At 41.9% G+C, this 24,996-nt stretch overlaps 1 protein-coding gene across 1 annotated transcript in view; it reads right to left on the bottom strand.

Moving 5' to 3' along the window:
* Positions 1-2,596: 2,596 nt before the first annotated feature.
* ntsr1 (neurotensin receptor 1 (high affinity)) overlaps positions 2,597-24,996 on the bottom strand; it is a 71,364-nt gene continuing 48,964 nt past the window's right edge. Inside the window, exons 3-4 of the mRNA XM_078556263.1 lie at positions 13,599-13,689; positions 2,597-2,846 (exon numbers count right to left, since the gene is read on the bottom strand). Of these exons, the coding sequence (XP_078412389.1) occupies positions 2,597-2,846; positions 13,599-13,689 (341 nt within the window). The remainder of the gene's footprint in view (positions 2,847-13,598; positions 13,690-24,996) is intronic.

The raw sequence follows: 24,996 nt of genomic DNA, 5'->3' as shown, positions 1-24,996 counted from the left end.
CCCATCCCTAATTGCCCTTATTCAAGGGCATTTAAGAGCCAACCACATTGCTGTGGTTCTGGAGTCACATGTAGGCCAGGCCAGGTAAGGACAGCAGATTTCCTCCCCTAAAGGACATTAGTGAACCAGATGGGTTTTTACAACAATCAGCAATGGTTTGATGGTCATCATCAGACCTTTAATTCCAGAGTTTTACTGAATTCAAATTTCACCATCTGCCATGATGGGATTTAAACCCAGGTCCCCAGAGCATTATCCTGGGTCTCTGGAATATTAGTCCAGTGCTATGCTACCACCCTGATTTTGACAGGTCTGTTAACAGTTCCAATGAGCCTGACTGTGATTAATTTATGCACTTTTTATGCTTATTTATACCTACTCTTAACAATTACAAAGGGCATCTGACATACCCCAAAGAACACCTGACCTCCACCAAAGGCCACCTCACCTCTCCCAAAGGTGTACTGGGACCAGATCCAAAGGGGTACCTCACCACTCCAAAGGGGTACCCAGGCTATCCAAATCAGCCGACAAAGTTCATACCTGCCCTTACCTGGTCTAATCTGCAGACGTCGGGTTTCACTCCTGGCCTACCAAAATCCCACTTCAGTGGAGGCAACTGATTATTTAAATGGCCAGCTGCCTCTGTAAACTGCGCATGTGTGAAAAAAAATGGGAAATGCCATGTTCGGGAGTGGGACTTCAAATTTCCAGGCATTTCTGTTATTTTTGCCATGATGGAGAGCCTCTCCGTCATGGCGAAAATCTGGACCTATGTTTCTTACTCTGACATTATTCTTTTCAATTGTATAGGAGTAACAAATATAACTTATTCCAAGGGCAATTTTGATTGTTTTTAGCCCTTAGAAAAAAATTCAAACTGGAATAATGCACAAGTGTAATTAGTATCAAGTTATGTGGCAGATTTGATCTTCATGCTCACTCTTCTTCTTGAGGCCTGCAAAGATCATTTTTGCTCCCGGGATATATTTCTTCGGATTCTCCAGGTGAATCCTGAGTGTGTCCTCACCCCAGGTAATACCTTTGTTTTTGTTTGCTTTAGTGTAAGAAAATCCTTCAGCCTGCCCAGTCTTGCATCCAAAGAAACCAGGTAGGTTTGGCCCAGTCCTGTGTTTGCTTCCATGTTTAATGTTGTCAAACCCATTTGGAGTAGTTTTGCAAATTACTGTATTAGGTTTAAATGGCGTTGTAGTGTGTGGACAAAGGTTGTGCCTTAATGTGCTAATTGTGGACCTGGGTCAGTGAAATCATATGTGATAAACATGAGAGTTCAGGATTGTACAAAGCTAATCTGTAATATAATTTAAGTAAATGTTGAAGTACTACAGTTACACTTTCTGGTTAAGAAACTTTAAGCGTCCCATTTTAAAAATTGAATCTTTCAAAGTTGACAAAGAGAAATTTCAAAGATTCGTGTGCATTGAAAGGAGAGGAATATTTTCACACACTGCCATTTGTTATCTCTTGCTTAAACGTTAAAATAGATCATACTCACTTTGATCAAAAATAATATTAATTTTCTTTTGGATTCTTAGGGATTCATACATGACAAGTTCCTCGACCAATGGGTAATATATAATATTTAATTCAAGTTATTTGAGTTCACTCGGAATTTATGGTGAAAGTGCAAACTGAAGCAAATATAGGCACCAATGCTGGGACAATTATTTTGTCACATTCTGAGTATATCCATCCTAATAGCATAGCAAAGGATGTTACACAAAAGGTGCTAGAGGGGTAGAGTTTCCACTTTGTGATCTGGGTCCAAATTGTGCTAGTTTTGAGGAGTGTTTTAAATTCCTGAAGTGTCTGCTCAAACTTATTTGTATGTCACTGAATGTAAAATCTGCCATCCACCCAGCAGAATTGAGCCTTAAACAATATTCCTTGATATTTTTAAAAATGGCAATTGGTGCAGTTAGATCGATACCACTCAAAATGGATTTATCACAAAAAATAAGCAGTTTAATCAGTCCACTGCCTGTAACTAAGCCAATTTTAGATAACTCAAAATGATGTTAAAAAAAAACTATACACAACCATTTGTTAGTTTGATTTGTGTACAGTGGTCAGTCTCTGAGTAAGTAAAAACATTATATCCAGAAGCTTTTAAAACAAGCCTATTCGTGTCCTTGCATCCAAAAGGTGTGTAATTTTAGGTGCCTTTTTGAAGGCAAACAATTTCACAATTAGTGGAAACTCCCAATGGTGATTAATTCAATCTGGGGTAAGGCTGTTTTTGTTGTGGGTGGGGTGGTTTCTATTGTGATATTTTATAAACTAGCACACAATATCACAGAAACTCAATTTGTACTGGATGTAATTTGCAATTGAAATCCCATGCTCTTTTCCCTGGTTCACTTACGCTGAAAAATCAAGGCAACTTAATGGAAAATCCAGGCTGTCATCTTACAACTTTTACAACGCTCCTCCATGCAATTATTTTTTTTTAAAGTCTCAGTGAGTCACTAAGCTTCTCACTATTGTGATTGCCCCCAAAATTCATGATAGTAACTATTAATCGTGTTACTTTCTCACCCTTCTCTTTCAACTATTTGACCCCAGTTTGGATCTGCTAATAGATGGTTTCCCTGGTGGCATTACTGGAGTAGGTATGATTGCTGGAAATGCTGTTTGACTTTCTGCTAAGTACAGGAGTCTTTGCCTTTTGTCGCCTGAGAAGACAGAAAGAGCTAAGCGTTGAGAGGAAGTCCTGCCTGAAGTTTGCAGAGACCAGGTTGTACAGGATAGGGTTGATAGTTGAGCTGACGTAGAAGAGGACATTTGTCACCATGTAGAAGTAATGATAGAAATCGTAGAGAAAACTGGAAGAAGCAATAATAGCGATTAGGATTACAAAATTAATCACAAACATAGATTAAGAAATAAAAAACACATGCTGGGAATACTCAGCAGGCAGGCAGCATTGATTGAGAATATACTGTCCAGCATTTCTGGATGCAAGAACCACTCTTATTAAAGAAAGTTGCAAGAGAATTCCTCAAATATATAATGTACAGAATCCTTCTGAAATTGTAGTTATCTATAACATGCAAATCATTAAACTGCATAAACATTATACGATCATCTTATTAAGGATATAGATAGATTTTTAAAAATGATTAGGTCTGCTGGCTTTCTTCTCTATGCTTAACTCTCGGGTGATGCAACTAACCACAGATAAACCATAAAGAACAGAAAACATTTGTCAAATTTCTCCATGGCCCTTGAGAGATTCAAAATATGGCAGGATTCCAATCTATTATTCATCAACCCAGAAATATTACATCTGCTATAATGTCCCATAGAGCATTTGATGGCCTCTGCTTACTATTGGATCCAAGATTCCTACACTTATCCAAGTATCCAGCTGCTTTATAATAGGATTAATTGATGCGTATTAACTAATTTGTGATTCTTTATTATCTACACCACTAGTCTTTAAATGATCAGACTGCTTGTCTGACATCCAGTACTAGATAAGCAGAAATTTCCTATAAGTAAATATTGAGAGGGCCCAATTGTCTTCGGTGCCCACCACAAACTCCGTTTCCTAGCCACTAACTCCATCCCTCTCTCTGGCAACTCTGAGGCTAAGCAGACTATTCGCAACTTTGGTGTCATATTTGACCCCAGGATGAGCTTCCGACCACATATCCACTCCATCACTAGGGCTATTTCCAACTCCGTAACATTGCCTGGCTTTGCCCCTGTCTCAACTCATCTGCTGCTGAAACCAGCATCCATTCCTTTATTACCTTGACTATTTCAATGCATTCCTGGTCAGCATTGCACATTCTACCCTTAGTAAACTTGAGGCCATCCAGAAACTCTGCTTCCTGTGCTCTATCTTGTCCCAATCACCTGTGACCCCTTTGTTTGCTAACCTATGTTGGCTCCTGGTTAAGCAATGCCTTGATCTTAAAATTCTCATTCTTGTTTTCAAATCCCTCCACGCCCTTGGCCCTCCCTTTCTCTGTCATTTTCTTCAGCCACACACCCCTCTGAGATATCTGTGCTCCTCTAATTCTGGCCTTTTGAGCATCCCCGATTGCAATTCTTTCACCACTGCTGCTCGTGCCTTGAGCTGCCAAGGCCTCTGAACTGGAATTCCCTTTGTCAACCTCTCTATCTCTCTTCCTGTCTTTCCCCCTTTAAGATGCTCTTTAGAACATACACTCTTTAACCAAACTTTTGGTTATCTGCTCTAAAATCTCCCTTTGTGGCTCGGTGTCAAATTTTATTTGATAACACTCCTGTGAAGCGTCTTGGGAAGTTTTACTATGTTAAGAGCGCTTTATAAATACAAGTTATTGATGTCTCACTAGAGGTTCATCAGAAAAAAAAAATCAGGTAGTTGTTATAAAAGGAAATGTTAACAGCTTATATAGAAAGTTAATTGGCACACAGAAAATTATCTCGATAAATAGGTATGTTTGGATTGGTGTATCCCGAGGGTCAGTGCTGGATCCACCTTTGTTCCCTCTATGTATATATGGGACAAAATGTCAAAATTTGCTGAGACACAAGAGTAGGGAGAACATTGAGGAGGACTGCAAAAGACTTCAGGAAAACAGGCAACCCTGGATCTTACATCAATTCAGCATTTGATAAAAGCTCAAAGTAATCAGTACAGATCTGACATCAAATGGTGTAATTGAGAATGAGTATTGATCACAGGTAATTGAAGCACTCCACAAGAAATCCATCAAGCTTGTTAAATTTGTGGAAGCAATCATTCGTGTTCAAAAGTGATCATTAGGCATTATAGGCATTAAGTGTGATCATTAGGCATCAGAGAGATCAGGATGATGTCAGCGCAGCTTCCTACAAGTTATGAGGTGTCAGCTGTGGCTCAGTTCATAGCACCCTCACCTTTGAATCAGAGGGTTGTGGGTTCATGTCCCACTCCTGGAAACCAAGAACTGTGATTGTACTTGAAAGAGTTGCAATCTGTGACTGTTGATAACTCAAAAAAGAGTTTCCTACAAGTTATGATGGAAAACATGTTACGAAGTGGAAAATTTAGATTCCCAAGCTTGTGCTCCAATAATTCACAGCTAGCAAGTTATCCAGAATATTGATAAGTGTATCTAATTATGTGAATAATTATTGCATTGAAATTTCTACCGAATGTCACAGGGCCTTCTAAAAAGGTTTTACGGGATACAGGACTTGCTGGGCAAAATTGGAATAACTTCAATCATGTCAAAGCAGACTATTCTGGCAAGATACAACACATTTCACAAAAGTGATTTCACATGAGAACAATCAAGGAGAAGAAAAAGGCTATTTTTGCTCAATGGAAGCTCATCTCTTCAGCACCCTAAATTTCCCAGCCTGACATCAAATTACACTTTAAGGTGCATTTATACAATAACAATAACTTTCACTATCATCCTTAACATAATAAAACATCCCAAGGCAGTTCACAGGAGTGTTATTGCACTTGGTAAGTGCTAAAGATTAGAATGTACTTTCAGCTTGCAAACATTTCTTGGCACATACACTGCGCCTGTTTCAGCTAAACAAAATAAGCGACTGCAGATTTTTACTGTCGATCCTATCAACTAATAAACACCCTCAGGTGGCCTGAGCTGATCCCATATAGGCTTCCTTCCTTTCAGTCACACCTAAATCCCAAGTAGGAAAGGACCATCTTGCACCCAGTTGCTGCAAAGAGTTGAATTATATTATTTCATAACATACAACATGTTCTATAGATATATAAAATGAACTAAAATGAAGGCACTAAGCAAGGAGTTCCAAGTTTTGAAAATAAACAAATTTGCAAATCTACAAATGCCATTAAAGTCACAGATATGAGGCCAAGTTAGTAATGTCTTTTACATGCATTGATTATGATGGGAACCAGTGCTATAATTAGGATTTTAGCTTCTGAGCACAGCTTAATAAAGACCATTTGTTTGTTGGCTCTGTGTTGTAGTGGTTCTATAGGCACAATATTTTAAATCGGTACACACAGCATGTCATGCATTCACAAATACAAAACAGTTTTGCAACTGAACCTTGTTTTTCTTGAAAATAAAGCCAAAAAACAACTGAAATGACATGTGCGCAGTAAATGGTTTGGGGTAGGGAACCATTAATCCAGTCCCATAGAAGTGAAAAACTCAGAAGGAGGTCATTTGGCCAAACATATCTGTCTTGGCTCTTTACTATGCAGTTCTGGTACTTGACACGTTTCAAATTTTGAACATTGTGCTTAATGGATGAAAATGAGATTTGAGTGGATTTGTTCTGGATTTGGGTTTGTGAAGTTTAACTCAATTTGTGTTAATAAACTCAATATACAAACTAGGGTTGTTTTGCTCAGTGCTTTCATTCATAAACTGAGTAATATGCTGCATAAATCCCAGCAAAATACATACAAATAGTCATTTGGTGGTACAGAACTTGAGTATTGCTGAAAAAAGAGACATGTCTAAGCTTTTCATCTTGCACTCATCAGGACACTCGCAAGAACAGCAATATAAGGGGGAAAACAACAATTCATACTGTATGTGAAGAGAGTGCTAATTGGTTGGCAAGTGGTGTTGCCATGAAGAATGCACCATTGATGGTGATTGACAGTTAACAACCAAGTATTGTTTAACATTTAAAGGAGGCAGCTTGACCCTGATTGGTCAAGGAATTGCCCTGAGGAATGAGTCAGCTAATGGCGGTTACTTATTTTGTTTAGCTGAAACAAGGGCAGTGTATGTGCATGTTCTTTCTGTCTGCAGGAACAATGTCCTGTATATTAATATATGTAGCTTCCAGTACACGCAAATGTGCCACATTGTGAGCCCGACTGACAATCTTAAATTGGCTGTCAGCATAATTCTTGGCACCTTGAGGATTATTTAGCAAATGTCATCCAATCGTGGAACATATCTAATGTTGGGCACTGTGTTTTGAGTTTTGCTAGCATGGGCTGGTTGGATCCGTTCTGTACCCTGCCCATTGTAAACAGAACCTGGGATATGCTGTTTGATATGATCCGCCAGTCTTTGGGATGTACGGTTTACATACCTAGCATCATACTGGCACTGAAATTCATATACCACATTACTCATTTGTGTGATAGGCAGAATGCCTTTTTGGCTTGACGGCAGCATCCATAGATATTTGCGTTGCAGCACTACATCATGGCGATCTAGGCCCACCACCATTGCGTGAATCAGTATTCATTAAACTTATGAACTCGGCAACTCGAGCAGTTGAGTTCAGTTTTAATGACACCATGTATGCCTGTTGGATCCTAGTCACCAGTCTGTTGGGACTTATGGATCCTGGTTACATGCTTGTTGTACGATGGCCGAGTTGGTACAATAGACAGAATTGATCAGGAAACACTTCTTAGGTGGAACACATTCTGTTCATCAACAAAGGTACTCAGCAGCTACACTTGTGTGCTTTCAACTCAAACTCTTTCTCCATACTACTGACTACTAACTACAGACTACCGACTAAAGAGGTAGCCCACGTTACTCCTCTATTGGTTACGTAAGATCATGTGATCTTCCTTTATAACATCCTTCTTAAAGGTATATTACACATTACATAAAACCATAATTACCACACTTCGAAACACATTTTACATTTACAAGTATAATTTTCTCAAAATAGCAAATTATTTACACAGATAAGTAATTTACAAATTCAGTCTTTCTGGGGGTTTTCTTAAGCGTGTAGAACGTCTCAGCTCTACAGCTTCAGATGCTTTGTCAGGAGCCTCCTTTTCTGGAGTTGTCTGAGCATCGGGTTCTTCGGTGGGCACCTGCAAATCTGTTTCCTCAACTCTTGCAGGTACAACAGGCACATCAGACACATCTGTACTCGGTTGAGTTCTCTCAACAGGAAACACTGACCTGGTCATGAACACTGGTGGAATCATTTCTTGGTGATTTGCTTCTCTCTTCCTTAGGTGATCCACATGTCCCCATGTGACTCAGCCTTCTGCCTTCACATGGTAAAATAGAGACTAAGTCACTGTATTTATTTCACCTGGTAACCACTTTGGTCCTTCTCCAAAGTTCTTCACATTTACTGTCTCTCCCATGGTAAGCTTCCTGTCACGACTATGCCAGTCTAGTGTCTAGTTTTCTGACTTCCCTGACTCCTTTCCACCTTTCCCCCTAAATTTGGCATTATTAAGCTCAATCTTGTCCTGAGACGGCGTTTCATGAATCATTCCGCAGGTGTGACACCTGTTGTTGTGTGAGGGGTGGTCCTATAATGGAAAAGAAAGCATGCTGGCTTGGTTGCTATGGAATTTCCAGTTAACTTTTTCATGCCTACCATGAACGCTTGAACCGCCCTTTCGGCCAGTCCATTTGAGGAAGGGTGGTATGGTGAAGATTTTACATGAGTGATACTGTTGAGGCTGATAAACCGTTGAAACTCAGCACTCGTAAATGCCGTGCCGTTATCAGATCCAACCACTTCTGGTAGTCCGTGAATGGCAAAACTTCGATGTAGCTTCTCAATTGTAGCACAAGTCGTTGGTGACTACACCTCATATATGTCCATCCATTTTAAGTGGGCATCAACAATGAGCAGAAACATTGTTCCCATGAAACGTTCCACATAGTCAATGTGTAACCGCACTCATGGCCTTCCTGGTCACTCCTAAGGGTGTAACGGAGCTGTTGAAGGTAACTTTTGCAATTGCTGGCACTGCACATACTTCTTCACTAAGCTCTCTACTTTTCCATCCATCAGGCCACCATAGATAGCTGTGTGCTATGGTATTCATTCGGGAAATTCCTTGGTGTACACCATGTAGTTTAATCAACAATGGGTTTCTTACTTTTGGAGGAACAATCACTTGCACCCCCACCTCCATCCCCACAATGATACCCTCCTGGCTGGTTATTTTATGTCTTCTGTTAAAATACAGTTTCATTTCATCAGATACATGCACTTGTGACCAAGCATGAAGCACCTGTTTGTGTACTTTGGATAAGACCGGGTTTCAACTTGTCCAATCTCTGATCTGTCTAGCACATACCGGAGATGAATCTCTGTTTATTTTTATTATTAAATTTCTTGTTTGTTTATTGTTAAATTTCTCAGCGGTTGCAATTTGATTTCCAGGCCTATGGAGAAAAGTATACCCTTTTGCTGCCAGGATCAATGCCCATCGTTGTATTCTTGTTGAGGCTATGGGTGATATAGCCTTGTCCTCACTGAACAATCCTGGCAATGGTTTGTGGTCTGAAACTATAGTAAAATGATGGCCATGTACATACTGGTGAAATTTCTTGACAGCAATGTTGATTGAAAGGCCTTCTTTTTCTATCTGTGAGTATCCCTTTTCCGCTGTGGTGAACATTCTTGATATATATCCTATCGACCGTCCCGTGCCATCGTCCATTCGATGGGAGAGCACTGTTCCCAATCCACAAGGAGATGCGTCACATGTCAACACCAATTCTTTCCTCTGGTCATAATGTACTAATAGGTTTGATGAGTGCAACAATTGTTTCACCTTTATGAAAGCTTCTTTCTGTGGTGTCTGCCAAGACCAATATTGATTCTTCTTCAGTAGATAATGCAGGGGGGCCAGTTCTGTAGACAAATTGGGTAAGAAACGCCCATAATAATTGATCATTCCTAAGAATGATCTGAGCTCGGAGGTGTTCTTTGGTGCACGTGCGCCAGATAGATGACCTCCCTTGTTTGGAACGCTTTTGTTTTTTTAAACGCACTCCAGCCTGCAGGAAATATTTTAAGACTTCTTCTAAGTTCGCCAACTGCTCCTTTTCAGTGAGCCCTGTCACCAGAACATCATCTAAATAAACTATAACATGGGGCAGTCCCTGCAGTAAACTTTCCATTGTTGTCTGGAATATGGCGCAAGCTAAGGAGATACCAAAGGGCAAACTGGTATATTGGTACAACCCTTTGTGTGTATTAACTGTGACAAATTCCCGGGAGGCCTTCTCTAACTCTGATTGTTGATAAGCATGACTCATATCAAGTTTCGTGTAGGCTGCTCCACCTGCCAGCTTGGCAAACAGGTCTTAATTTTTGCTATGTGGTGTCTGTCCAGCTTAGCCACTTTATTAACTGTCAATTTGTAGTCTCCACAAATTCAAACGCTTTGGTCGGGTTTAAAGACGGGGACTATTGGTGCTGCCCATTCTGAGAACTGCACAGCTTGTATAACGCCCAGTTTCTCTAATCTGTCCAGTTCGGTGTTGACCTTTTCCCACAGTGCATAAGGTACTGGTCTTGCCTTCATGAATCTGGATCCACATGAATTTTTGCTTGTAGCCCCTGGATCTTCCCAAGTTCATCCTTGAAGACTGAGGTGTATTTTTGTAGTAGTTTTGGTAACTCACTTGCTCTCAGCTGGAAAATTTCAGCCCATTCTAACTTTATCTCCTTTAGCCAGTTTCGTCCAGGGAGGCTTGGCCCCTTGCCTGCTACCACCATCAAGGGCAGTTTTACCAATTGGCTTCCGTAATGGACAGTTACTCTGCTTATGCCCTTGACTTGAATGTCTTCACCCGTGTAAGTTTTTAACCTGGCATCAGTTTCTTCCAAGTTTAATTTATGTTCACCATAATTCAGATATTTGCGGGCGTGTTCACCAATCACTGTAGTGGAAGCTCCTGTGTGCACTTCCATTCTAATAGGTCTGCCATTTACCTTCACTGTTACATGTATTGGTTCTGTCTTTCCAACCTTCAGATTAAATAATGAATAAGTATCTGAATTTGTTGCTTCAGGCTCTTCTACACTGTAGATCTCAGTGGGTTTTTTTTTGTTTGAAAGTCTGCCTGATTCTTTCCTTGCACTGTCTCATTAGGTGCCCGTTTCGATAACAATAAAAACATTTGATTTTTTTAAACTGCCAATCATTATAAGGTTGTCTGTTTCCACCTCTGTTCCAATTATTCCATGTTTTCGCTGCTAAGTCATTTCTTTCTATTTTCTGCTAGCGGTGGCTGTTTCCCGCTGCTCAGCAGAGTCTTGCATTTTCGTGCCCTTTTTGGCTGGGGCTTCCCGCCCAATGTAGAGCATGGCACCATTTTTCGCTCCCTGTGTGGCTTTTGAATCCCTTACTGCGCTCCCCATGGCCAGTGCTATCTTCTTAAGGTCCAAATTTGTTTCAGGTAGTAATCTCTTCTGAATCGTGTCTTCATTCACACCCGCACACGAAACGATATCTGAGCATATCATTTAAAGATCTACCAAACTCACACTGTTCTGTTAACCGTTTCAAATTTGCCACGTAACAAGCAACTGTCTCCACCGGGGCTCTACCTCTTGAGTCAAATTTGAACCATTGCATCGTTACCGAGGGCTTTGGCCGGTAATGACCCTTCACGAGGTCCACAAATTCATCAAAACTTTTCCAATCTGGGGCACTGGGTGCCGTTGAACTTTGAATCAAGCCGTAGGCTTTATTCCCACCCGTAGGTAAGAGGATCACTTGCCTCTTTTCCCCCCGTAATGTCGTTTGCTTGGAAAAAGAACACAAGGTGTGCAATATAATGAGACCAATCGTCCATGGTTGGATCGAAAGGATCAATTCTTCCATATTGCGGCATTCTGTGAGGGGATTGCTTCAACGATTAGGATGGAAATTCTACTTACGATTAACGGAAGAAATCAAGAGAAACGGAATTGGGCTGTACCTCGTCAGGTACAGCCCAATTTCATTTCTCTTGATTTCTTCCGTTAACTTGTTTTATTCTCGAAGCCAGTTTACTGTATCTTTGCTTTATCCTTGCTTTTTCCTCGTCGCGTTTGTTGGATCCTAGTCACCAGTTTGTTGGGACTTATGGATCCTGGTTGAGCATTTGTGGTGGGGTGGCCAAGTTGGTACAATAGATAAAGTTGATCAGCAGACACTTCACAGGTGGAACACATTCTGTTTATTTACAAAGGTACTCAGCAGCTATACTTGTGCGCTTTCAACTCAATCCCTGTCTCCATACTACTGACTACTAACTATAGACTACTGACTATAGAGGTAGCCCGTGCTAGTCCTTTATTGGTTACATAAGATCATGTGATCTTCCTTATAACATCCTTCTTAAAGGTGTACTACACATTACATAAAACCATTATTACCACAACGTCCAAATAGATGATGTTGCCATGGGATCCCCTATAGGCCCAGCTCTTGCAAACATCTTTGTTGGGTTCCATGAGAAACGTGTCTTCGATGGAATGACACCTAACCTCCTACCCCTCACATTTTTGAAATATGTGGATGATATATTTGCAATATTAAAATCCGCAGGCACATGTAACAATTTACTTACATGTCTTACTGGGCTCCATCCCACGCTTAAATTTACATATGAAACAGAGCAGTCAAAAGAACCCCCCTTCCTTGACGTATTAGTTGAGAAATCTGCCAGAGGATTCTCTACCATGGTCCACCACACGCCTACCTTCACTGGCCAATATACATGCTGGGATTCTTATAGTTCCACACGTTATAAGGTTGGTCTTATCGGCAAACTTGTAAATAGGGCCCGAACCATTTGCTCACCACGCAAGCTTGCTGCTGAAATAGGTTGCATCAAAGGCATCCTGCAGGATAATGGCTACCCTGATCAGATCATTTCGCGCCAGAGATCATGCAAATTCGTGAATGGTCCTAAGGTCATCACTTTTGGCCCGGAAAAGTGCCCAGTCTACCTCAGATTACTTCGGAAGGGCAAGGTGTCTCAAAAATTTGAGCAACCGGTAAAGCTAGCTATTTCATGCTGCTACTATGCAGTGGCAACATGAGTGGTATTCACCACTAACAGGATGCTGCCATCACGCCAAGAAGACATTCTGCCTATCACACAAATGAGTAATATGACGTATGAATTTCTGTGCGAGTGTGATGTTAGGTATGTAGGCCGTACATCCCAATGACTGGCGGATCGTATCAAACAGCATGTCCCAGTCACGGGCATGATACAGACCGTACCAAACCAGCCCATGCTTGCAAAACTCAAAACACAGTGTCCAACATTATATGTGATTCTGTGATTGGACAACATTTGCTAAATAATCCTCAACATGCTAAGAATTATGCCGGCAACCAATTTAAGACGGTCAGTTGGGCTCGCAATGTGGTGCATTTGCGTGTACTGGAAGCTACATATATTGATACACGGGGCCCTGTTCTGTGCAGACAAAAAGAACATGTACATACACTGCGTCTGTTTCACCTAAACAAAATAAGTAACAGTCATTCGCTGAATCATTCCTCAGGGCAATGCCTTGACCAATCAGGGTCAAGCTGCCTTGTTTAATTTCAAACAATGCTTGGCAGTTAACTGAAAGTCATCATCAGTGGTGTATTCTCCATGGCAATGCCACTTGCCAATGAATCAGCACTCTCTTCGCATACAGTATAAATTGTTATTTTCCCCCTTATATTGGTGTTCTTGCGAGTGTCCTGATGAGGGCAAGATGAAAAGTTTAGACATGTCTCTTTTTTCAACAATACTCAATTACATAGAAAATAACAAGGCTCTTCTGCTTTCTTTATTCAATATTAAACATGAATATTGTCATCAAACTAGCACTCTAGCCAATTGCTAAACACTCACTCTGTCCAGAGGTGTTTGGGGACATAACAGAACATAAGTCGACGCATGTGATATGGAAGCCAGCAGACAACAAAGGCAATGACCACAGCTCCTGGAAGAAAAAAACACACAAACCTTTAACTCTTACTCTAAATGTTATATTACTGTGCTTATTGAATTAATTTTTAAAGAGAAAGTAAAAGAAATTGATGAATTCTGCCATAATAAAAATTCTTTGTGAAAGGATATCTTCTGCTGATTTGTACAAGTAACAATTTTGTTGGGAGGAGTCAAGCTGTCCAGTTGGTGAAATTGTAGCTGGAAGAAATGACTTAAACGTTGATGAGTTGGTAATGAGTTCGAGTTGGTAATCCAGTCAATAATTTTAAGACTACATTGTTAAGTATCACAAAATAGTTAACATCATAAATGCAGAAACTTAATTGTAAAGTCCTGGGTATAATTTTCCCTATGGCAAATAAATAGGTAAGTCCAGCTTTCAAATTATTTTAGCTTACTAGAAAATTGATTCATTTCACAAAATTTAAAATTAGTTGTTAAAATGTGTACTATATATTTAGATACCTGACAATTATGATATTCTGAGATAATGCCTGTTCTCCATAGTTATCCTCAATAAGTAAACAGATCACACAATAACTAAACAGGTGCTGCCCAGCTGTTTGCTTTCAATGTGAGTTGCTCGGCAAAGTGATTTATGCCCCAGAGGTTGTATGGGTCTACGTAGACTTCTCCTAGTCCAAACCCCTCCAGATTATAGGCAATCAGAAACTTTTTGAGATGGAAACAGGAGACCTCTCAAGGATATTAAAGATTCACCTCAGAATGCTGCACTGTGCACACTCAATGACTTCAGTAAATGAGCCAGGCTTGGAAAGATATGCACTTAAAGGATCCTTGAATCTGGATTCATTGCAAGACGGTAATGGGATCCATCAAAAGTGATACTGTAAAGTACTTATAACAAAGGCCAAACACTACAGGTGTCTGAAACCTGAAATAAATACAGAATTCTGGGAGCACTCCAGAGCAGGATTCGTAGAGTAAGAGAAAAACAATTAAAGTTTTGGATAGAAATGTGCTGACTATTTTACTCAGGTGGTTAGCTTTTATTTAAATGGGCTGTTGGACTGCATGTGTTGGAAGAAGACTGTGGCCAGGATTTGCCGTGCCCACTGGCATCGAGCGTGTTCGGTGGCGTGAATGGGCAATATGGCGAGAAGGCCAAAAATCGGTTTCGCGACGTCGTGAAACTAGTTTGCGATTGGCTGCTCAGCCTGTCGTTGGTGGGCTGCATTCCCTGCCATCGGACGTCAGGAACCTCATTGTAATGCATCAGCATATCATTATAAGGCCAGGCCACCTCCGGCTGGATCTTCCGCCCACATCGGTGGGAAAACACGCCGACGTGTTTCACAACAGCAAATAGAAGGCATGCACTTGGCTGGCTGCACTTTGCTTGGGACTTTGAGGCTTATTTGCCTACCTTGCTTCAGTCAGCACTCGCAGTCATCAGCGCCAGGCTTCACAGACAGCACCACAACACTTTTAGGGAGGTTCACGGGCAGGTCTCTACCTACCAGATCAGCCATATGTGGGTTGCTTTTCAAACGTTATAGGGATAGGGTTTGCTTGGGGAAGGGGGAGAAGTGGCCTCAGGCAAGGAAAGAGGCTGCAGGATGAGAGCTGTACTGGGGAAGGAGGGTAATCCAGGGTGTGTGTGGGAGCACATGTTGATCTGTGCAAGTGGCCTCAAGGTGGTGATGCCTGAGGGGGCAGTCTCCAGACGTGATGAGGCCAGATGGACATGTGAGGATGTTTGTGTGAGAATGGGTGGTGGTGTCCCTTGAGCTGGCAGTGAGTGAGATGCCAGTGAATGTGTGATGGGTTTGAGTGTGTGAGTTTAGAGTGATGAGATGGTTACCTTACCCTGGCTGCATGGATTAGATCATTCATCCTCTATCTGCATTGGATGGCCAACCTCTTCTGCAGCATTGGCACTGATCACAACTGCCATCACCTGCCAAGCCGGAGTGGTAATGTTGCTGCCCCTCCTACAGCCAGACCGGGGCTAGAGGACATCACAGTGGGCCTCCACAGCATCCAATAGGTGCTCGAGGGCTGCCGTCTTCTTGCCTTTCAAGGACATGTCTTTTTTGCTGCAGTCCTGGGCTGGAAGCATTGACCACAGCTGTACATTAAATTCAATGCCTGGCGGATGAAAGGGCGAGGTGGCGGAGTGGCAAGTGAATTGGAGCACGCCCGCCATCGAAATGACATGTACCCCAGGAATGCATAAGTAATGTGGCGGGTTTGGGACGATGCCGCGTGAAAAGCCGCCATTGCGGCTGGAGGGTAAAGCGTCGTTTTTCCTGTCCGCTACCGCACTTGGTGCAAATCTGGGACATTCCGCTTTGTGATTGATTTAATGTTTGGTTTTAGCATTGGGATAATAAAATCCCAAAATGGATGCATTCTCATTCCCTTCTGCCAGTAGATTTCATTCATTGTTGCTTTTAGAAGCAGTCCAACTCTCCCAGTTGAAAATAGAAATTTTCAAATTTTTGGATCCCGTAGACTTAGTGGGCAGAATTTTGCCCTTGGTGGGTGGGCAGACAGCCGATCCCCGCCACTGAAACGGGGCCCACCGCCATTTTGAATTGGCCCGCCTAGCGGCCTGTACAACAGGAAGTGCTATGCGCTTCCTGTGCAGGTGGGGGGGGGGGGGGGGGGGGGGAAGGGATTCCCCATCTGTCAAAGTGCGCTCTTTTGTGCATGCACATGAAAGATCGCACTGCTCCCTGAGACTAAGTGCTGTCTCAGGAAGATTAGTGACAGTGTACAAAATGTGAAAAAATATAAAAATAAAAATATTATTAACATGTCCCCCTCATGTGACAATGTCACACGAGATGGGATATGTTAATAAATATCACATTACATTTATTAAAGTTTTTAAAAAGGAACATGAAACCTCATCCCGCCAGTGGATGAGGTTTCATGTTTTATCAGGAGCCCACTGGGGCTCCTGGCCTGCCCACCAGCCTTAAGGTTGGATGGACAGGGCCTTTAATTACTTTAATTACCCTGTCAATGGCCTCAATTGGCCATTGACAGGTCAGCGGGCAGACAGCTGATCTTGCTGTCCGTCCGCCTTCCTGAAAATTTAAAGGGACCGAGATGGCGTCGGGGGTTCCTCCCGACGTCATCCTCGCGTCATTTTCCCGTCGGCAAGCGGGCCCCGCCCCCAAATCGCCGAGGGGAAAATTCTGGCCAGTATCTGCTGGCTTGGTCTGGTTTTCAGAGTTTAGAATTTGTGGGTTATACAACCTGAAATACTTTGTGAGGTAGCAGAGCTGGAATGTACGAAAGGCAGAAGGGAATGTCATTAAATGAATGAGTGTTGAGGGGGTCGATGTACAGAGAGTTAGGTGCCCAAGTACATAAGCTATTTAAGCTAGCTTGAAAAATGATCGAAATGGCGATGGGATGCTTAGCTTCATCACGAGGTGTAGAATATAGCAGCATGGAGATGTTACTGCATAGGGAGCCATGGTCTGACTCATAGCACAATTTTAAAGGGGGATCAAGAACAAAGAGACCTGCGGGTGCTTGTGCACAAATCTTTGAAGGTGACAAGACAGGTTAACAAAGCTGTTATTGAAGTACATGAGCTCCTGGACTTTTAAATAGAGGCATAGAGTACAAAAGGCAGGAGGTTATGCTAAACAAGTATAAGATACTAGTTCAGCTCCAACTGATGTAGTGTGCCAATCTTGGGCACCGCACTTTAGGAAGGACGTGAGGGCTTTGGAGAGGGTACAGAAGAGATTTTCCAGAAAGCATCCAAGGTGAAGGGATTACAGTTACATGGGTAGATGGAAGAAGCCCTGATTGTTCTTAGAGCAGAGAAGGATGAGGGGAGGATTGATGGTGTTTAAAACCATGATGAATTTAGACAAAGGGTAAATAAAGATGTTTGAAGGGCCGATAACCAGACGGTACAGATTTAATGTCATTAGCAAAAAAAAGAGGCAATGTGAGGAAAAACAATTTCACACACAGAGGGCAGGATTTTACGTCCCGTGGGCAAGCGAGTGTGCTGACGTCATCATGCACTCGCGCGACCTTTCGGTTGGTGGACACACGCGAGAGTCGGCAGTGCGCCTGCTGACAAATAAGAGGCCTATTAAGGCCCTTAAGCGGGTAATTAATCTGTATTTTTCACTGCTTGTCCAACGGTTTGGTTGGCGGGCGGGCGAATCGGCCAGGCGGCCTTTAGATTTTTTATGAAACCTCATCCACGGGGTGAGGGAGGTTGAGGTTTCCTGCAGTAATTTAAAAAAAAACATTTTTAAACATCATTTTAACCATGTTCCTCTTCATGTGACTGAGTCACACGTGGGGACATGTTTCTCTCATTTTTAAAATGTGTATTTTTGATCGTAAAACTCTTCAGCTCCCCGAGGCAGCTCTGTGCCTTCAGGCAGCTCTCAGTGCGCGCTCCCCCTCACGCATGCGCAGACGTTAGTGCTCGCGCTCTTCCCGCCCCCCCCGTCCCGGCAGCGCTGAGCTCCTCAGCACGCCTTTCACGGTGGCTGGCTGTTAATCGGCCAGCCAGCGTGAAATGGCGGTTGGGACCCGATCGCAGGCAGTGGACCGTTTCCTGGTCACTCCCAGGACCGCCCGCCATGCCTGCCCAACGAAGGAAAAATCCTGCCCAGAGTGTTTAGTGCGGATGTGCTGCCTGATACAGGTTCAATAGTAGTCTCCAAAGGGATTTGGCCAAATGCTTATGGGGTAACAAATTGCAAAGGAAAGAGTGCGGGGGGCGGGGGGGGGGAGTGAGACTCACTGGATTGCTCTTTGAAAGGGCTGGCACAGACTCAATGGCCTGAATGGTCTCCTTCTGTGTTGTACTGTTCTATGATCCTACGAAAATAGGGTTTTGCAGAGGTTATTGAGGAAGAATTGATAGTGGTGAAGATTTTTTTTTTCAGTTCCAATCACAATTTTCTTGACAGCAAGTGGGTATGACTGCACAAAACTAGAGGATCCTTGTGGTACTGGCATTGAGCTGGAATGTTAGAGGTAGGGATACCTGGTCAGGGAGAGAGGAGAGCTGGACTCAGAAGTTAATATTATGAAGGAGTACAGCAGAGGGGCAAAAAGATCAAAAGGTCAGATCTGTTGACAGGGATAGCAGTAAAGATGAAACACTTTAGGCAGTATGAGTATAATAATCTATGGATTATTAATTGAGCCACATGCAAATTAGCATAGAGCAAGTAAGGTTAGAGAAATAAATGTGTGGTTCAAAGGCTGGTGTGGGAGAAGTGGGTTCTGGCTTGTGGGGCACTGGCACCAGTACTGGGGAAAGTGGGGGCTGTACCTCCGGGATGGTCTACATCTGAACCATGTAGGGAATGATGTTCTAGCGAGCTGCATAACTAGGGAAGTGGAGAGGGCTTTAAATTAAATATTGGGGGCAAGGGATCAAATTTGGGAAGATGTGGTAAACAAAAGAGAAAGATAAGAGAGAAAAGTACTAATATGGGAAATGATCAACAGGATGTGACAGGAAGAGACAGAGATTACAAATCTAAGAGTAAATCAGCAGATAAGGCTAGACATTACAAAAATAATAAAATGACAACATTAAAGGCTCTGTATCTAAATGCACATAGCATTTGAAACAAAACAGAAAAACTGATAGTGCAAACAGAAGTAAATAAGTACGATCTGATAATCATTACGGGGGGGGGGGGGGAAGGTGGTGGGACCCGGGGGGCAGGGCCCACTCACCGACATGTAAAATGACGCGGGATGACTCCCGACGCCACCCCACGTCATGTCAATTTTCAGGTTGGCAGGGGCGCAGCCGAAAGAGCTGTCATTTAAGAACTAATTGAAGTACTCAAAGGACGTGCCCGTCCAACCTTAAGGTTGGCGGGCAGGCCGGGAGCCCTGGCGGGCTTCAGAAAAAGCAAGAAACCTCATCCACAGGTGGGATGAGGTTACATGTAGGTTTTAAAATATTTAATAAAAGTTTAATTAAAAGTGATGGACATGTCCCAACTCATGTGACAGTGTCACATGAGGGGACATATCAGGGAAATTTTATTTTTCTAAATTTCACAGTTTTGAATTTGACGCCAATCTCCCTGAGGCAGCACTTAGCCTCACTTAGATGAGTGCACCTTCGGTTTAGGGAATTACCCCCCCCGCACCCTGCCACCCGCACAGGGAGCGCATAGCACTTCCTGGCAGACGTCATGCTGGGCGGGCCTTAATTGGCCTGCCCACGTAAAAAGGCGGCGGGCCCCCAATCGGGGGCACCGATCGGAGGCGCGCCCACACGTGTCCGCTCCTGAACTTCCCCCCCGATGGGAGGGACATTTTTCCCTTGGCTGCAGGATGACACAGATTGGGAACTGAAGATTGAAGGATATGTGACACTTAGGAAGGACAGGAAGCTAGGAAGAGGTGGAGGGGTGGCACTGTTAATTAATGATATTATTAGTGCATTAGAGAGGGATGACCTAAATTCAGGAAACCAGAATGTAGAAGAGGTTTGAGCTGAGATGAGAAACAATAAAGGCAAAAAGTCAATTGTGGGAGTGGTGTACAAGCCTAATTGTAACTACGTGATAGGACAAAGTATAAAGGAGGAGATAATAGAAGCTGGTCAGAAATATATAGCAATAATCATGGGGGATTTTAATCTACAGATGGACTGGAAAAATCAGACGTGCAAAGGTAGCCTAGATGAGGAGTTCACAGAATGTTTTCAGGATAGTTTCTTGGAACAGCATGTTCTGAAGCCAACCAGAGAGCAGGCTTTACTAGACCTGGTACTGAGCAATGAGATGGGATTAACTGATAACCTCATAGTGAAAGTACCCCAGGGTAGCAGCAATCATAATATGATTGAATTTTACATTCAGTTTGAAGGAAGAAGAGTGGGTCCAGGACGAGTATTTTAAACTTAAGCAAAGACAATTATGAGGGCCTGAAAGCAGAGCTAGCTAGATGGAACTGGCAAATGAGGTTAAGGGATAGGTCCATTAAGGTGAAGTGGTAGACAATTAAAGGGATATTTCAGAAAACACAGAATATGTACATTCCAATGAGAAAGAAAATTTCCAAGGGAATGACCCACTATCCATGGTTAACTAAAAAAATTAAAGACAGTACCAAACTTAAAGAAAAAGCATATCATTGTGCAAAGATGGGGCAGGTCAGAAGATTGGATAGAATATAAAGTACAGGAAAGAATGACAAAAAGATTAATAAGGAGGGAAAAATTAGAGTACAAGAGAAAGCTAGCTGGAAATATAAAGATGGATAATAAGGGTTTCTATAGATATTTAAATAAGAAAATAGTTAACAAAGTGAGCGTTGGTCCCATAGAAAGTGAGTCTGGGGAATTAATAATGGAAAGTAAGGAGATGGCGGATGAATTGAACAGGTATTTTGCATCAGTTTTCACTATAGAGGATATGAATAATATCCCAGAAATAGTTGTAAATCAGGAAATGGAAGGGATGGAGGAACTCAGGAAAATTACAATCACCAGGGAAGTGGTATTTAGTAAATTGTTGAAGCTGCGGGCTGACAAATCCCCAGGCCCTGATAGGCTTCACCCTAGGGTCTTGAAAGAAGTGGCTAGTGAAATAGTGGATGCGTTGGTTTTAATTTTCCAAAATTCCCTAGGTTCGGGAAGGTTCCATTAGAAGGACAAGGGCAGCAGTCAAATGGGAACACCACCACCCGGAAGTTCCCCTCCAAGCCACTCACCATCCTGACTTGGAAATATCTCACCATTCCTTCACTGTCGCTGGGTCAAAATACTGGAACTCCCTCCCTAACAGCACTGTGGGTGTACCTACACCACATGGACTGCAGCATTTCAAGACCTCAGCTCACCACCACCTTCTCAAGAGCAAGTAGGGATGGGAAATAAATGCTGGCCTAGCCAGAGACGCCCACATCCCATAAATGAATAAAAATAGCAAATGTAACTCCATTATTCAAAAAGGGAGGAGAACAGAAAGCAGGAAACTACAGGCCAGTTAGCCTAATATCTGTCATTGGGAAAATGTTAGAAGCTATTATTATAGATGTTATAGCAAGGCACCTAGAAAAGTTTAAGGCAATCAAGCAGAGTCAACATGTTTTAGTGAAAGGGAAATCATATTTAACCAATTTATTGGAGTTCTTTGAAGGAGTCACATGTGCTGTCGATAAAGGGGAACTGGTGGATGTACTGTACTTAGATTTCAGAAGGCATTTGATCAGGTGCCACATCAAAGGTTATGCAGCAAATAAAAGCTCATGGTGTAGGGGGTAATATATTGACATGGACAGAAGATTAGCTAGCTAACAGGAACCAGAGGGTAGCCATAAATGAGTCTTTTTCTGGTTGGCAGGATGTAATGAGTGGTGTGCCGCAGGGATCAGTGCTGGGGCATCAACTTCTTACAATTTATATAAATGACTTGGATGAAGGGACAGATGGTATGGTTGTTAAATTTGCTGACGATACAAAGATAGGTAGGAAAGTAAATTGTGAGGAGGACATAAGGAAGCTACAAAGTGACATAGAAAGTTTAAGTGAGTGGGCAAAGACCTGGCAAATGAAGTATAATATGGGAAAATGTGAAATTGTCCATTTTGTCAGGAAGAATAAAAAAGAAACATATTATCTAAATGGTGAGAGATTGCAGAGCTCTGAGATTCCGAGGCATCTGGGTATCCTAGTGCATGAATCACAAACGACTAGTATGCAGGCACAACAAGTAATTGGGAAAGCTAATAGAATGTTGTCATTTATTGTGAGGTGAACTGAATACAAAAGTAGGGAGGTTATGCTTCAGTTGTACAGAGCACTTGTGGGACCAATTTGGAGTACAGATATTTAAGGAAAGATGTAAATGCTTAGAAGCAGTTCAGAGAAGGTTTACTAGGCTAACACCAGGAATGGGCGAGTTGTCTTATGAGGAAAGGTTGCATAGGTGAGGCTTGTATCCATTGGAGTTTAGAAGGGTAAGAGGTGACTTGATCGAAACCTTTAAGTTCCTGAGTGGATGTGGAGAGGATGTTTCTTCTTGTTCTAGAACCAGGGTCATGGTTTAAAAATAAGGGGTCATTCATTTAAGACAGAGGTGAGGAGAATATTTTCCTCTCAGAGTGTCATGAGTCTTTGAAACTCTCTTCCCCAAAGGCAATGGAAGCAGGGTCTTTGAATATTTTTAAGGCAGAGCTAGCTAAATTCTTGATTAACAAAGGGGTGAAAGGTTATCGGGGTAGGTGGGAAGTTACAATCAGATGCGCCATGATCTTATTGAATGGCGGAGCAGGCTTGAAAGCCTAAGTGGCATACTCCTGCTCTTAGTTTGTATGCATGTTCATATGTATGCTCATATGTACTTGAATCAGGGCTGGGTTGATGTGAAGAGAACAGCAGAGTTGGTTTAGACTTGGAAGCAGTCAGGGTGAATTGTGCGGGTCTGTAAAGAAATGGGTGCTGGTCTGGGATGACCAAGGGAGTACACAGGATCAAACTTGACAGGACCAAATCAGAGAGAAATTGGGGCAGGCAAGGAAATACAAGGGACTGGATTGCACAGAAGCCTTGGAGGAGAAAGCAAACATTACGGAAAAAGCAAAACTCAAACCCCAGGCCTCTGTGGGTGCATGGGTCTCTGGGACAAATTCATTGGATTGACTTCAACAGCAGGTGGGCATTTTGAAGATTTTGTGCCTATTATTTAAGTTTTATGTGTTTTGTGTGTTATAAATTGCATAAAGTATATATACTGTATAAGGAACCAAAAGGAAGTTGGAAAAATGTTTGAGTGTTCTGATTAGCTTATGATTGTCCCTAATTGGCAACTTTCAAAACTTTAGAATGTCTTAATTCATTCATTTTTGTGTGGATTACTTGTGCAGGATTCGAAACTTTTCTAATCATCCATTTTCCAATTAGCATGATTAAATTCATAGACTGTGGTTGTTGAGCGAGCAAGTTGTGTTTTGAATATGATATTTTGAAAAGAGGCAGACAATATTTGCACACTCTATGAATGTGTTCTAAGTGAAAGGATTTTCTAATGCCGAAAATAGATTGATAACTTACTTGAGGCTACAGTAAGTAAAATCTCCAACTTTTCTCAGATAATAACAAACTAGGTGATAGATCAAATTATATAACCAAACTCTGAAGGATTTAGAACATTTACAGAACTCGGACAGTAGATTCACATTTTCTTATGTTCTCTACTAGATGTCTTAATACCCAACCCAGTTGCAAGGTCACCAGGATAAAAGCAATAGACACCCAAGTTTAAAAACAAAAGAGCTGTTGATTGTTGCCTAAAGTGAAAGGATTTTGAGTACAACAAATCCAATTGATTACATTGCTTACTTCATGCTCAAACACTGTCCTTTACTGCACTTGTTCCAGAGGATTAGACACGTAATTAAAATATATGTCATCATATGTCCCAGTACTTAATATGCAAGATTATATGGGGTCATAGCTGAAGAAGTACATTAGCTCCTGAAATCCAGATGTTCCAGGAGATTCAGTTCGAGCCTTGATCCTGAACATCACTTTCAGTTCACAAATTAATAATTTGAGTCTTGCTGACACCATCTGCATTTTTATGATGACAGCATTGATCTTGTTTTCAGAAGGAGTATGGTCATCTTATCGATTTTTTTGCTGGGTTTCCTGCAATATCCCAATAAGACATGACCATACCTTTGTAAAGGTGGAGATCGCAAACATGGCATTGAATAGAAAACAGCTGTTCTTTTGTTCGCTTGTGTGACTAATGTTATTGCAGTTTAATTACATCCTCCAAAGCCTCTTGGATCTTCATTTTTGAAGCAATGGAGGGCTTGTAATATTATATTGCTTCTATAATGAGATTATTATCACTTTCTGAGAAAGAAAGATGCCTATCTTTTGGATGAGACGTTAAACCAAGGCACCAGATGCCCTTTAAGATGGGTGTAAAAGGTCCCATTCACTGTTTTGAAGAAGAGCAGGGAAATTCTTCCCCGCTTCCTGCCTATTATTTTTTCCTCAGCCAACATCAATAAAACAGATTATCTCAGTGTCATTTGTGGACCTTTGTTGTGCACAAATTAGATGCCATGTTCCCTACAGTGTAACAGTGAATATACTTCAAAAGTACTTGATTGGTTGTAAACCACTTTGGGATGTCCTGAGGTAATGGAAGGCACTGTACTAATGCAAAACATTCTTTCCTTCCATAACGAACATGTTCACTGAATACAAAATTAAAGGTAATATGACATAAAGAAGGAATGTTGCCCTGTAGACTCTCACCGTGGGGCCGTCACAGAGTTAAAACATTTTGCCTTA

Source organism: Cetorhinus maximus, chromosome 13 (genome assembly GCF_964194155.1).
Source record: "Cetorhinus maximus chromosome 13, sCetMax3.hap1.1, whole genome shotgun sequence".
Lineage (NCBI taxonomy): Eukaryota > Metazoa > Chordata > Chondrichthyes > Lamniformes > Cetorhinidae > Cetorhinus > Cetorhinus maximus.
This window is presented reverse-complemented; position numbering and strand designations above follow the sequence as displayed.